The sequence below is a fragment of the Erpetoichthys calabaricus genome, chromosome 8 (assembly GCF_900747795.2).
Source record: "Erpetoichthys calabaricus chromosome 8, fErpCal1.3, whole genome shotgun sequence".
NCBI lineage: Eukaryota > Metazoa > Chordata > Cladistia > Polypteriformes > Polypteridae > Erpetoichthys > Erpetoichthys calabaricus.
The window spans coordinates 150455945-150472264 of record NC_041401.2 but is presented as its reverse complement, the minus strand read 5'-3'; the positions used below and the strand labels follow the sequence as shown (position 1 = coordinate 150472264).

At 39.0% G+C, this 16320-nt stretch overlaps 1 protein-coding gene across 6 annotated transcripts in view; it reads left to right on the top strand.

Moving 5' to 3' along the window:
• The window catches only part of cdk11b (cyclin-dependent kinase 11B), a 125664-nt gene that overhangs the window by 16364 nt on the left and 92980 nt on the right, over positions 1-16320 (top strand). For 4 of the 6 annotated variants that reach the window (XM_051930518.1, XM_051930515.1, XM_051930517.1 and 1 more), the window contains exons 3-4: positions 9399-9514; positions 12678-12814. In XM_051930518.1, the coding sequence (XP_051786478.1) occupies positions 9399-9514; positions 12678-12814 (253 nt within the window). The remainder of the gene's footprint in view (positions 1-9398; positions 9515-12677; positions 12815-16320) is intronic. The other 2 variants (XM_051930516.1, XM_051930520.1) reach the window with 1 other exon arrangement.

Genomic DNA, 16320 nt, shown 5'->3' with positions numbered 1-16320 from the left:
ACATCTGCACTGTTTGGCAGCATGATTACCTCAAATCTTCTGTCTTCCTTAACTAAAAATAATTCATAATACAGTTTACGACTGTAGCAGTGCTATGGAATAACGGAATAGCTGTCTCCATGATGTTGCAATATTGGATAGTTTTGGTATGGCTCAGGGGCTGCTGGGAAGAAGATCAAGCCAGTGGGCTATTTAAAATGGGAACCTACACGATGCTGGGGGATTGCGATTGTTCATCTGTCTGATGAAATGCTGTTTCACACATTTGGATTACCCATTTATTGCCTTGGATTACTGTTCCTGTCTGGGTGCTTAGTCTGTCTCGTACTTGCCTGTTTGTGTAAGTATGTCCTACTGGTCTCCTGATGACGCATGGGATAAGGTGATTGGAAGCACTCCCTCTAATGAAGATGTGTCCAGTCTGTACATTATTCCATCATTCACAGATATAAATTACCAAAGCAATTAAAACAACCTGAATCAAAAGTTTGGACGCCCAACATGGCCAGTACTCCCACCTCCTCTACTGCTCCTCTGCCAACATCTACATTGTCTACCTGCCTGGAGGAGATAGAGGCATGGATGAGGCTCAATTTTCTTCAGTTGAACAGATCCAAAACAGAAGCCATCTTAGTTGGTACATCACATCATCTTCTCTCTTCTACCATCACCAGTATTACTTTCTCTGGCCAAAATATTCCTCTTTCCACATCTGTTACTAATTTGGGTGTTAGAATGGACTCCCAACTTACTTTTGACACCCACATCAAATATCTCTGTAAGTCATCTTTTTACCATCTCAAGAACATCGCCAAACTCCGCCCATTACTCACCCTGGCAGATGCAGAGAAGCTCGTCCATGCCTTTGTCTCTTCCAGGCTGGATTACTGTAATGCACTCCTCATTGGGATTCCTGGCAAGAGTATCCAGAGACTCCAGTATATTCAGAACAGCGCTGCCAGGATCCTGATGAGGGTGCGAAAGTATGATCACATCACCCCAATCCTGAAAACCCTTCACTGGCTTCCTGTTTCATTCAGAATAGAGTACAAGGTCTCCCTTCTTACCCATCAGTGCATTTATGGACATGCCCCTCTTTATCTACAGGAACTCCTTACCCCCCATAACTCCTTACGTTCCCTCCGCTCTGTACTCGCTAACACTCTTCAAGTCCCCAGAACTAAGCTCAGCAGCATGGGTGACAGGGCGTTTTCATCGGTGGCGCCGAGGCTGTGGAATGCCCTCCCTGATTACCTGAGAGCCCCACAGTCGACTGAGGCCTTTAAGCGAAACCTAAAAACTCATCTTTTTAGAAAGTCATTTTGTTAAAGTATTTTATAGACTCTTCTGTTCTTTTTTATTTTATTATTCTATTTTTACTCTGTAGCACTTTGGGATTGCTAAAATATAAAGTGCAATATAAATAAAATTTATTATTATTATTATTATTAACTCCCCCTTTGGCAAGTATCACAGATTGTAAACGCTTTTGTAGCTAGCTAAGTGTCTTTCAATTCTTTCTTGAGGTATTTTCACCTTTTTGTCCTTGCAAAAGGCGCTTAATTCTCCAAGAATCTTGGGCTGTCTTCATTTGATCTCTATTACAGATTTTCAGTTTCAACTGTTGCCATCAGGCAAAAGATATAGGAGCATCAAAACAAAGACTAATAGACTGAATAGCAGTTTCCACCCTGTTGCTATTAGGGCACTGAATGCCACCTAATCACCTCCAATGCAGCAGTGCAATAGATGACATCTTGCGCAATAGTGTTTCATATGCAACTAAGGTCTTGGGTTGAATGTTTGTGTTCTACCTTATTTCTTATTATCTTTTCCTATCCTTTTGTAATTATATTTATGTATATTTTGACACTGCAGGGACTGCACCTAATTTCGTTGTATTTGTTACAATCACAGTAAAGATATTCTGAATCCAATTCTGATTCTGTGAGGACCATGGCAAAACTGTCAGCTTGTCCGTCTTGATGTATTCCATTGTAGATTTTAAGATGTGTTGTGGATCATTATCTTGTTGTAGGACCCATCCACTTTTTAACTTCAACTTTTTTTTTTTTTTTTTTTTTTGCTTCTAAAATTTCCTTGTATCTATTTGAATCCATTCTTCCCTCTACCAATGTGTGGTCGAAGGTTCGAGGCAAACAGCAGGCAGACAGCAGATATAGAGTAAAAAAGCAATTTCTTTATTCTTGGTGAGCAGAGAGAGACCACTGCAGCCCCTGTCAGCTTGTGTCACTTACAGTTACCAGCAATAGCCCAATCTTGCAGGGGGGGAGTTTCCTTTATAGCAGAGACTTGCATCTTACAGAGACAGCTTGTCATAGACAAGGTTACACCATTGTTTGGGGGAATTTAGTAATATTACAACACATTTGTTCAAAACAACTAAAGAAGAAGTGAAAAAGCCTGTTCCTGCTGATTTTACAATCCTAGATGTTTTTTAAGATTAACAATTTCCCTGAGTACAGACTAAAAAGTCAGCAGTTTGACAGAAATGTTGCAAGTTTGTTCTTTCAGCTTTGCGTACACACTTAATTTTTATATGTCTTATTAATAAACAAATAATCTTTAGTTCATTAGTTTAAGTAAGTCATATTAATAATCAATTAATCAATAGCCTATTAATACAAACTAGTAATATACTTATATTGTTAAAATGATTATACAGGTAATGATTTTTCTCTTTCTCAAATGCCATGTTCCTTGTGCCACTGGCTGCAACACAACCCCAAAACATGACCATTCCACCCCCATCCTTAATAGTTGGAGAGTTGTTCTTTTCCTCAAATTCGGCACCCTTTTTTCTCCAAACATATCTTTGCAGATTGTGGCCAAAAAGTTCTGTTTTGACTTTATCAGTGCACAGGATTTGTTTCCAAAATGCATTAGGGTTGTTTAGATGTTCGTTTGCACACTTCAGCCACAGAATTTTGTGGCAAGGATGCAGGAAAGGTTTTCTTCTGCTAACTATACTATGAAGGTCATATTTGTTCAGGTGTCACTGGGTTGTAGAATAGTACACCACCACTGCAGAGTCTGCTAAATCTTATTGAAGGTCTTTTGCAGTTTTGCATTATTTATTTGCCTTTCTAGCAATCCAATGATCAGTTCTTCAGAAAGCTTCCTTGGTCTTCTAAACCTCAACTTGACCTCCTTCCTGTTAACTGACATTTCTTAATAACATTACGAAGTGAGGAAACAACTACTTGAAAACACTTTGCTGTCTTCTTGAAGCCTTCTCTTGCTCTGTGGGCATCAATTATTTTATGTTTCAGAGTGCTGGATATCTGCTTGGAGGAGCCCTTGGCTACTGATTGTTGGGACGAGGTTTGGGGAGTCAGAGAATTTATACAACTTTGTATCACCCGTGGTTTCCTAACATTAACTGTGAACAAGCCATAGCCCTAATGAGATCTGAGCTCTTGGTGAAAGTTACCTGAGACCTCAAATATCTTGGGGTGCCCAAACATTTGCATGGACCTCCATTTTTTACAGTACAATTGTACAAAACAAAAACAATACATTAATCTTGCAAACAATGCTAAAAAAGAAGTGTCATCTTTATGCTTTTTGGTGATCTTGGGCAGAGTGGTGGCTCTGAGGCTAGGGATCTGCGTCAGCAATGAAAGGTTGCTGGTTTGAATCCCGTAAACGCCAGAAGTGACTCCATTGGGCCCTTGAGCAAGGCCCTTAACCTGCAATTGCTTCATCCTGGGTGCGACGTTAATCTGCATCCAGCCCAGCAAGCAGGTCCACCAATGCAGGGAAAACTTGGGGTTGGTGGCAGGTGTGGCACTCCAGCCACCATTCCAGTGTGGTACTGAAGTGTCACCCGTTGAACGGCTGCACGTGGGGTTCATTGTGTGGTGGGTGTGGCAACGAGCTGTATTGGTACATGATCCCAAGCTCTTTTTCTCTTTTGGTGATCATTTCATCCTCCGCTCTCTTAACTATTGACAGTAACAGACATTTTAAGCAAGGCTGTCCAGACTTTTGCAATCCACTGTATATTATTCAGTCGTGCATACCAGATCTCTGAATAATTTTGAACAAACTTTATGAACAAAAATAAGTAACGCTGCATTTTTTTAAACAAGTGATAACAGTTGTACAATGCCTGCCTTGTTCTCAACCTTCATCTTTGGAATGAGGTGGAAAGGGTTTGCAGCAATGATGTAAAGCTGTCTTGTTCATGGAAACTGCACTCAGAATCTTGTAGAGCCCATGCCCAAATGAATTTATGCTTTTCCAAAAGCCAAAGTAGCCACATCATACTAGTATTAGATGGATGTGTTTGATAATCTGTAAATTCATTGTATAAAAATAATTACAGAAAAAACGGATTTTCTTAAATTTTATTTTTTTGGGATAATATATTCTGACTTTTAGATTAAAATCAGTGTCTTATTTCACTTTTGCTTTTTTATTATTTGTGGACATTTTTTTTTTTTTTTTTAAACTTTATCAAACTAACCAGTTTTATTAATGCATAAAAATACCCTTTCAAACCGGATTAGCTGGGTTGGTTTTGTTAAAAACTATGTAGTGTATGAACTATATTTAAATTTAGAGTATCTGTGGAATTCTGGATGGTTATTTTCAATCCAGCTCTATGGCCTAAACATTTTTTTTAGCTTTGAATAAGGGTTTGACAAACTATAACCTTGCTTAAAGTAGTGAAAGGGGGTTGATTTTTGGGTGCTGAATGTCTTCAGCAAATATTATTTGAGCTTCAAACATGATTAGTAATTGGCTGGTGTTTTATGAGACTGTAAAGTAAGGTTCTCACTTGTTTAGGCATCCACTGTTTGGATTTAGTGACCAGTCCCTTTTAAAAGGGATGGAGCCCAATGAAGAGGGCCTAAGTGTCAATTTCAGATGTTGTCCCTCCTTTGTATACTTCTCTAGAAAGGAGTGTGTTTTATTTAGTTGTGATATAAAATAGTTTGCAAAAAGAGGGTCAGCTTAACTTTTAATTTTGTATAAACTTGTCTATGTATCTATCTATTCAAATGGAGTATGTCAGAATTGAGGTTTGTTTTTAGACTGCCTGCATTTTAAAAATGTCTTGATTGTGATCAGTGTCAGAATTAAGTCTTGCAGTACATTTTTTCATATTTGCCTTGGTGATACACTTGCTAAGTTTTGCTGAATTGGCATGAAGAAATGAAGATCCTCATTTCTTGCCTGGGGTTGCTATTGAAACTACATCCGTAATTCACCTTGTATGTAACAGCTGTATACAATATGGGAATTTCGCTACCTGCAAGTTTACATATTTTGCTAACATTTTATGATATTTTTAGACAATGTGGTTTGTAAGCATTTGCATGCTGCGCTGTAAAATAAGAGCATTATCATTTTTAGATAGATAGATAGAGACATGCGGTTCTCCCATGTTCAAGTGATCACTACAAGGGTTTTGTGGCATATTGAATTAATTTCTTCTCACTTAATAGACTACATGTCTATTCTTCCCATGCCAGCATTGCACATCTTGTGAAAGATGTGCAATATTATTAAAAATATGTGTTTGCCCTTTTTTCATAATAGTTGTTTCCTTGCACATATGCCAGCAATTAAGTGTTAAATTATAATTTACAGTTACTTATTTGGCAGACACCTTTTATGTTAGGTGATTTACAACATTTATGATACAATTGGTTACATTTCTTTTGGTTCTCCAGTTGGAGCACACGCAGGTCAAATGGTTCATGGTCACATAGTGTGAGTAATGGGATTTGAGCCCGCAACCTCAGGGTTTGAAGTCAAAGCCTTAAACACTACAGTACCAGTCTCTCTGTCTATACATAGACATACACTAGACTCTTCGTTAACAGGAACTCAAAAAAACGACACATTTAAGCAACCGGTAAGAAAATCAAAGAAATAATTATTAAAATAAAATAGATTTTGCATGCCACATGTGTAAGGCCATAAATCTCACACCACATAGTTGTCTACCTCTCCCACATGTGCAAGTATACAATCTAACCTCATCTACCTTTTCTTTGACTATAATACTGATGGTTGATATTTTTTGTATTTTAAATTTTTATACTCGCCCAACCCTAAGTATGCCGAATTAGGCACCAAGTAAGCGTGTAGTGCTTACCCTCAAGCAGAAGATGAAAATATGCAAGATGCCTGAGAAAGGCAAAAATTGCACAGTGCTTATGAAGTAATTAATGTCAGTTCGTTGACCATCTATGACATTAAGGCTCCATCTCGGAAGATAAAGGAGTTTTATGCTAAGTCAGATAGTGATAAGAGTTTGGAAAAGCATCATACTCTTCATACACTGAAGATGGAATTGCTTGGCCTGGCCCTGTGTGAGGAGTTTTTCCTGAAAAGGTGTGAGGGTAGTTGTATTTTTGGACCTATGTTGCATTCTTAAGCTAGACTTGTCAGGTGAGCAGAAATCAGCAGATTTTGGATCTGCAGCTTCATTTCGTAATGTGTTTAGTGAATTGGTTAAAGAAAATAGCTTAACTGCAGAGCAGATTTATAATGCAGATGAGACTGGGTTAATGTGGAAATGTTTGCACAATTGTACTTTGGCTGGTGGTAATGAAAAGGTTGTTCACTGGTTCAAGCTAAATAAAGAGTGTAATTGTGCTTGTATGTGCAAATGCATCAGGAACTCGTAAGGTAAAGTCATGTATGATCGGTACATTTGCCAGTCCAAGGTGCCTTAAAGGTATAACTAACATTGGAACAGTTAGACACAGATACAGTGAAATTTTTATGAAGTGGTTCCACCATTTGTTTGTTCCCAGTGTCAAAGAAAATTTAGGAAAGAGGCATCCCAGAGGGTAGTAAAGTTTTGTTGCTTCTGGATAACTGTCATGCATATTCTCCTGCTGAAGAACTTGTTAATGGCAACATTTTCATATGTTATCTTCCAGCTAACGTCACAAGTTTGATCCAACCGATGGATCGGGAGTGGTACAAAACATAATGTTTTACAGGTGTGACTTTATGCAGAAGATGATTAATTATGATGGGACAATTTTTGACTTTCAGAAAAAGTAGAACCTCAAGGATACTATCTACACTCTGAGTTATATTTGCAATTATGTGAGAAGTGAAACATTGCAGAAATGTTGGAGAAAGTTGTGGCCAGCTACGATGACTGTTGATTTCTCATCTAACGACAAATTTGAGGAGTTTCCAGTTGACACTGCAGTTGCCAGTGGCAGAGTTTATGACTAAGTCTATGAATTAGTCGATTCTGCTAATGACAAAATAAATTTGTCTCGTGATGAGCTTTACGAATGGCTTGCTATGGATGAAGCTGTTCCAATAACTCATGCACTAAATATATCCATCCATCCATTTTCCAACCCTCTGAATCCGAACACAGGGTCACGGGGGGTCTGCTGGAGCCAATCCCAGCCAACACAGGGCACAAGGCAGGAACCAATCCCGGGCAGGGTGCCAACCCACCGCAGTGCACTAAATATAGAAAACATAAAAGAAGCTGTCGTGAATCATAGCAAAGTGAATGTTGTAAAGGAGGAAGAGAGTTATGACAATGGCTGTGAGGTGGAAAAAGTATCCTGGCAAAGTGCTATACAGTAATCCCTCGCTATATCGCGCTTCGCCTTTCGCGGCTTCACTCCATCGCGGATTTTATATGTAAGCATATTTAAATATATATTGCGGATTTTTTGCTGGTTCGCGGATTTCTGCGTACAATGGGTCTTTTAATTTCTGGTACATGCTTCCTCAGTTGGTTTGCCCAGTTGATTTCATACAAGGGATGCTATTGGCAAATGGCTGAGAAGCTACCCAACTTACTTTTCTCTCTCTCTTGCGCTGACTTTCTCTGATCCTGACGTAGGGGGATTGAGCAGGGGGGCTGTTCGCACACCTAGACGATACGGACGCTCGTCTAAAAATGCTGAAAGATTATCTTCACGTTGCTACCTTCTGTGCAGCTGCTTCGTGAAGCGACATGCTGCACGGTGCTTCGCATACTTAAAAGCTCGAAGGGCACATATTGATTTTTGATTGTTTGTTTTTCTCTGTCTCTCTCTCTCTGCTCCTGACGGAGGGGGTGTGAGCTGCTGCCTTCATTGTAACTGCTTTGTGCCGCTGTGCTTCGCATACTTAAAAGCCAAACAGCCCTATTGATTTGTTTGCTTTCGTCTGTCTTTATGACAGTCTCTGCTCCTGACGCGCACTCCTTTGAAGAGGAAGATATGTTTGCATTCTTTTAATTGTGAGACGGAACTGTCATCTCTGTCTTGTTATGGAGCACAGCTTAAACTTTTGAAAAAGAGACAAATGTTTGTTTGCAGTGTTTGAATAACGTTCCTGTCTCTCTACATCCTCCTGTGTTTCTGTGCAAATCTGTGACCCAAGCATGACAATATAAAAATAACCATATAAACATATGGTTTCTACTTCGCGGATTTTCACCTTTCGGGGGGGGGTCTGGAACGCAACCCCCGCGATGGAGGAGGGATTACTGTATCAGCTTTTGAAACTCTAATAGCCTTTGCAGAACAGCAACACTTCTTCACTTCTCAGCATGTTATGAAGCTGCACATCATGCAAAACATGACCTTGCTTGAGAGGCGTAGTGCATACAAAGAAGCAGATATTTATGTATTATTCAAGAAAGCTGCAGATAAGCTTTCCAGTACAGCGCTATCTACTGATATGGATCCAAAACCATCCACATCCACTTCTCCTGATTCTGCTCCAGCTACATTATCATCAGATCTGAATGTGATGTTCACTCAGTAAACTTTCTACCCTGCTGTAACAGCTTAAAGTGTGTGTGTTTTTTTTCCTAGTTACTTTAAGTGTATAAAAAAAAAAAAAAAGTGTTATTGAATTTTGTCATGATGATGAAAAGTTTGTCATTTTACTAAAATTACTGTAAACAGAAGTCTATTTTTATAATAAAACTGTTACATTAAGTTACTTTTGTAAGTTACATTAGTAAAACATAAGCCACAAGGATCTACATTTGATGGTAAGTACAGTATAGTATTTTGCTTTAATTCACTTTTAATTACTATGGACTACACTATTAGGCCTATTTTTAATAACAACTCTCAAGCAACCAGAAACTACACTATCTAGCATTTACCAATCCCCGTAGGTTCTGGTTAAAGGGGAGTGTATTGTATATAGATAAATATCTGTATATTAATAATGGAACAGCCTTGCATAGTTTTTGTTATATATTTTACTTAGTGTTTCTTTAAACCTCATTGTTCTAAGCCTAATGTGGAATTTTGCTGTATATACTTTCTTTATTCACCATTGCAAGGTAGATTTTATTCAAAGTGTATTATTTCACTTTAAATATTTTGTTGGTTTGCATTTTATTTATTTATTTATTTATTTTGGTTTAAACACAGACTGATGACCGGGATTCAAAACGTGATTCCCTGGAAGAAGGCGAGCTTCGAGATCATAGAATGGAAATAACTATCCGTAATTCTCCATATAAACGGGAAGACTCAATGGAAGACAGGTTTGTTTTGAACTGAAAAACCTGTATTTGTTTCCTCTGTTGTAAAGATATTCCATTTCTTGCTGAGAATGATGATGTCTGAATCCTTTTGCAAAAAAAAAAAAAAAAAAAAAAAAGTCTTGTTTTTTTACCTTTCAAAAGGTATTTATGAAATGTGATAGGATTGTATATGCTGGTGACACCGTTTACTATGATTTGTTACTTGGAAGATTGACTGTGTTGGAAAAAAAATGTCTCACCCTGAGTAAGTGCTGTCTCAATCTTTAACACTAGAAGTACCAAAACCTTTGAAAAAACTTGTAATCCCGGCCCACCTTAAATCCCTTCACACCTGTCCGTTTGTGTCTTTTGTGTTGTAAATGTGTTGATCAACACAAGCAGCCTGCTATCCCATCCTGCTAGGGTGCGACATTGACACGCACCTAATATGACTGCATTGATGGTGTAGCAGTAAGAACTACTGAGTCATAATCAAGATGTTCGCGGTTCGATCCCAGATGCCTCCGTTTTGAGTAGTGAGCTGCTCTTATTCTTACTATAAAAACGTACATTTGATTTTTGAGTCTGTAATAGCCGGTGTAAATTTATGGCACTTGTAAAAGTTAGCTTTTTTTTTTTTTTTTCTTTTTTATTCTCTCAGTCACATTCATGCTCCTGCCGATCTGACACTATAAGTTTTCAAATAAAGACGTGCTATAATATAACAGAGGTGAACTCGGATGAGGATGAGGGTTCTACATTGGAGAAAGAGAAAAGAAGACCTCCCTGCAAGAAACGTCCACTCACACATAAGAACAACGCAGCTGCACCAGGCATAAAGGCAAAAGATAGCACCGTTTGGATGCAGCAACAGGTCGGGCGTCATCCTGCCAATCAGTCTGCCCCACACATGTCCTTCAAAGAAAAAAAGTGGGACTTACAGAGCTTGCCAACATATCATGCAAAGTCCTGTTTGTGCACGTTGTGCACCAGAGGTCTAGTCTGTTCAGATCTGTCTCGCATATGATGGTCACTTAGCTGTATTGGTAGTGATACATGGTTTGCTTATTTCCCCCCTTAATATTGGTCCTTAAAGGTGATTCACCCTTTGTGCTAAATTCATTTGTGGAGATTTTTTCCACAGGTGGTTATTCACAACAATAATCAATGAGCCTACTATAAATTGTGAACACCTCTTTTTTGATCTGAGGTGTGGAATGCCAATCAGTTTTCAGCATTTACACATGACATGCACAAAACAGAAGAGTACAGAAGAGCAAAACAGAGCACACACATATGACCTGTGTGTTGGTTATTTCTTACTACAGTTGCTGTTAATAGCCACACAGTGGTAGAAGTGTTCTTTTATGCTTTGATCCCCTTATTGCTCCTTCTCCTCCCCTACATATTTCTTTAATTTTATTCACTTATTTATACTTAAGCATCTTTGTTTTTTCCTCTCTTTCCACAGCAGGTGAACGTCTGGTGTCAGAGTCAAGTCCATGTGACACACATATTAAAGATCTGGTTTTGGATCTATTTTTAATATTATAGATGTGTGTTATACTCAGTAAAGAAAATGATTTCATTTAAAGATTGTTTGCTTTCTTTCAAAAATTTATAATTACTGTAGAGCAGTGTTTCCCAAACTCGGTCCTGGGGACCCCCTGTGGCTGCAGGTTTTTGTTCCAACCAGCTTCTGTTTTTAATTGGACTCCTGGGCTAAGTAAGTGATATGTTATTTCCCAAGTTCTGGGTTTAGGGAACAATATAGAAAGTAGAAAACTAAGTTTGCTAAAAAAAAAAATTTAAAATGTACCAAGCAGTTATATAGGAATAATGTATTTTTTTTCTTTTTAACAGTATTTTCATCTTGATTTTCATTCTACTTTTCATGGTGTTCTAATTGTTTAATTAATCCATTATTTACTAATTAGTGGGTTTGACTCTTAAGTAGTTGTAGCCTTTGATTATTCAGTGTGTTGGTTGCCTGGGTGTCTGCTCTGCTGGTTGTCATTATTAAGATACAACAAAGGGGGAAAAACTGCACAGAGAAAGGGCAAAGTATAAAGCATTTAAATCTATAGCAAAAGCAGAAATATTTCTAAATGTCTTATAGATGTAAAAATCATGCTGCTGTGCTTTTCTGAATGTTGAATAAAAGAAAAAAGAAAACAGCTAATTAAACGAGCTCAGTGCTATCAGGTGTTGTCACTGATTAGGAATCCGGTTGGAACAAAAACCTGCACCCACAGGGGGTCCCCAGGACCGAGTTTGGGAAACACTGCTGTAGAGAGTTATTTAGTTTCAGCCAAAAGCTCTAAAAATGTGAAACTGAAGTGGAATTATTCCTTACACTTAAAATGCTCATTGGTGTCTGTGTGCTCTTTGAGACTTTAGTCCTATTCATTTCCATTTAGTTTATTGTAAAACATTTGGTTTGTAGCTGCAATTAAGTCTGTTATGCTGAAGATATTATTCTAATTGTACTAGAACATAAATATTAAATAACCTCCCATCTTTATTTGCAGAAATGCTGAAGATATTGGTAGAAAATTTATGTGACAATAAATGACGGCCTCACTGATTGAATTTCTTTCTTAATCTTCACACAGACTGTTTAAAAAATCTTATCAGGCGAGTAATTACATTTTGTGCATGGGCTCGTAAGGAACTATGGCTTGGCAGGTGGGAATAGTTGTTCTTGCCTAGAAACAAACACAAACAATGGTCATTTTGAAATAAATCCTACTCTAGGCCTCTTGGACCTCTATTTTTTCCAAGTTAAAATCAGTTAGATGGGGTTCAAAGTCTGTGGAATGTGTAAGCATTGCAATAAATTGAAGAAAACGTCAGGGTTAATTCACAGAGCACACAGACATCAGAGCAGTATGAGACCATCTATCGACTCTGTTGGTAAGCATTTTTAGAACTTTGGACCGATATTGAGTGGATAATCTTTTTTTTTTTTTTTTTTTTTTTAAACAAAATTACCTATTTGATAATATACGATGTCACAATGTAATTAAAGATCATTACAGAAAAAGTAATCTGGCAGATCAGCTCATTATACAGAGTATTGTTAGACCTTTCAGTGTCATGAAGCCTGCATTTGGAAACTGTAATAGCAAAATATATAACTAATAGCTGTATAATCCTAATCTGATGTCTTTTACTATTATAGAGGAGAAGAAGATGAATCTCTAGCAATTAAACCACCTCAGCAAGTTATGAGGAAGGAAAAATCACATCACAAAAAGGAAGAGAAACGAAAAGAGAAAAGGCGGCACCGTAGTCACTCTGCTGATGGAGGCAAGAGAGGTTAATTTAGATCTTATGTGACTTGTATTTTTCCTTATTTTGAAATTTGACTTTGAACCATTTTACCCTGTTATAAAAAAATAGTTCATTGGCAGAAGTACCTCATGCTATTTTGGTTAATGCATTGCATAATATAAAATCATGAAATCTGGAATGTCTGTAGAGTGTATATATTTTGACTGTCATTTCTGTGGTACATTATTTCCACATTTTTAACAGATTATTTTGTTGTTTAATAGTAAAACTCTACCATTTGCTTGTTTAGAAAGTTTCTGCTGCTCCCACATTAAAAGAGTCTCAGTTTTGCTCAGTTGCAGCCACAGCACAAAATGTCTAGGGTAGGAGTTTTTCCTTTAGCTAATAAAAGATAAAATGTTTGGTATTACATTGATTTTTATGGCCAGGGCCTGTATTTATCAAGCGTCTCAGAATTACTTTTAGAAATTGCACTAAAAATCAGACTAGCATAGGAATTCATCCTACATAATAAATATTTAAGTCCCTACAGAGTAGGACTTGAGAAGTATTTATAAAGAGTTCTACATGTAACCCCAGCCAGGAGTAAGAGTCTGCATTTCAGAATAAATGTCATAATTTTGCAGCAGCCAAAGCTACAAAATGGTACTCATGACGACGTTTTGAAGTTTCCTTGTAATCATGATGACCCTTTGTAGTTTCTTGATACAGGTAGTCCCCAGGTTACGGACATCCGACCTACGACTTATGAACGAGGCTGCAGCTGTGACGCGTGCGCCTCATTAACTGCCGCTCCTTCATCTTTGGCCGGAGGATGCTGCAAGTACTGGCTGGAGGGGTGTGATTTCGCTGCTCACACAGTGTTGTGTCCCTCGGGCAGTTCCTGGCGGCAAGCGAGCGGTGACCCGTGGTCCATAGTCACTGGGGCCACATCTATCGCTCGTGTGCAGGATGGAGGCTTAATGGGGCGGTTCACTGTCTGCCCACTTCGCCGCCGCAGCTACTGCTCCTGACTGGACGCAGGCTGGATGGAGTGGTGTATGGCGTTTCACTGCCCGTCCACTACACACGGCTCCCTCGAATCGTTTTCGGTGGGCAGCTGGTAATGCTGCAAGCGGTAACCCGGTTGTGGCTGAACGGAGGCCATTGAGGGTGAACGGGGCGGCGGGGGGGTAGCATTGTAGTGTGCTTTGGGTGGCTACCTGTTGAATGGGGGCAGTGGTGGGCGATTCACTTACACACCTTTGGCCACACTGTGTTCGTTCTCGGTGGGCGGACGCATGCTGCAGGCTGCGTACTGTAGTGGAGGTGACTGTGTGGTGGGTGGGTGGTGAACCGCTCCTCGCTACTCCCATTCATTCTCAATAGCAAGCTTGCTTGTACTGTTACGTACATAGCAGGAAGTTGTCTCTTGTCAGTACACCAGACATGCTGACGAGGGATGCCTGCCTACTGTGTTCGCTGTACAGTGCTGTGCAGAAGAGCTCATTGTCTTCACCCTTCAAGAATGTCTCCGAAATACAAATCTGATGCCAGTGCTGGTGATACAGTAAAGAAGAGAAAAGCCATCACCATTGAAAATAAAGTAGAAATAATAAAAAGGTCAGAGAGAGGTGAAACTCCATCATTCATTGGCAGAGCACTTGGTTACAGTTAGTCAACAATAGCATTTATTAAAATAATGTACCTGTTCCGATACAAATTCAACTTAAGTACAAATTTACAGTCCCTATCTCGTACGTAACCCGGGGACTGCCTGTACTATTGTTTCACCATAAAGTGATGATCATTTATTTTATTTCTATTTAAGTTATTTATGTTAATTGTATGTTTTTTTTCTTTTTATTGTAAAACACTTTGGCCGCAGCATTCCAATGTTTTTTTAAATGTGCTATACAGTGGGGCATAAAAGTATTTAGTCAGCCACCAATTGTGCAAGTTCTCCCACTTAAAAAGATGAGAGAGGCCTGTAATTTTCATCATAGGTATACCTCAACTATGAGAGACAAAATGAGAATAAAAATCCAGAAAATCACATTGTCTAATTTTTGAAGAATTTATTTGCAAATTATGGTGGGAAAAAAGTATTTGGTCAATAACAAAAGTTCATCTCAATACTTTGTTATATACCCTTTGTTGGCAGTGACAGAGGTCAAACGTTTTCTGTAAATCTTCACAAGGTTTTCACACACTGTTGCTGGTATTTTGGCCCATTCCTCCATGCAGATCTCCTCTAGAGCAGTGATGTTTTGGGGCTGTCGCTGGGCAACATGGACTTTCAACTCCCTCCAAAGATTTTCTATGGGGTTGGGATCTGGAGACTGGCTAGGCCACTCCAGAACCTTGAAATGCTTCTTACGAAGCCACTCCTTCGTTACCCGGGCGGTGTGTTTGGGATCATTGTCATGCTGAAAGGCCCAGCCACGTTTCATCTTCAATGCCCTTGCTGATGGAAGGAGGTTTTCACTCAAAATCTGACGATACATGGCCCCATTCATTCTTTCCTTTACACGGATCAGTCGTCCTGGTCCCTTTGCAGAAAAACAGCCCCAAAGCATGATGTTTCCACCCCCATGCTTTACAGTAGGTATGGTGTTCTTTGGATGCAACTCGGCAGTCTTTCTCCTCCAAACACGACGAGTAGAGTTTTTACCAAAATGTTCTATTTTGGTTTCATCTGACCATATGACATTTTCCCAGTCATCTTCTGGATCATCCAAATGCTCTCTAGCAAACTTTAGACGGGCCTGCACATGTACTGGCTTAAGCAGGGGGACACGTCTGGCACTGCAGGATTTGAGTCCCTGGCGGCGTAGTGTGTTACTGATGGTAGCCTTTGTTACTTTGGTCCCAGCTCTCTGCAGGTCATTCTCTAGGTCCCCCGTGTGGTTCTGGGATTTTTGCTCACTGTTCTTGTGATCATTTTGACCCCACAGGGTGAGATCTTGCGTGGAGCCCCAGATCGAGGGAGATTATCAGTGGTCTTGTATGTCTTCCATTTTCTAATAATTGCTCCCACAGTTGATTTCTTCACACCAAGCTGCTTACCTATTCAGTCTTCCCAGCCTGGTGCAGGTCTACAATTTTGTTTCTGGTGTCCTTTGACAGCTCTTTGGTCTTGGCCATAGTGGAGTTTGGAGTGTGACTGTTTGAGGTTGTGGACAGGTGTCTTTTATATTGATAATGACTTCAAACAGGTGCCATTAATACAGGTAACGAGTGGAGGACAGAGGAGCCTCTTACAGAAGAAGTTACAGGTCTGTGAGAGCCAGAAATCTTGCTTGTTTGTAGGTGACCAAATACTTTTTTTCCATGATAATTTGCAAATAAATTCTTTACAATCAGTCAGTGTGATTTTTCTGGATTTTTTTTCTCATTAGTTCTCATAGTTGAGGTATACCTATGATGAAAATTACAGGCCTCTGTCATGTTTTTAAGTGGGAGAACTTGCACAATTGGTGGCTGACTAAATACTTTTTTGCCCCACTGTATAAATAAATTGACATTGACATTTTAAAATTTATTTTTAT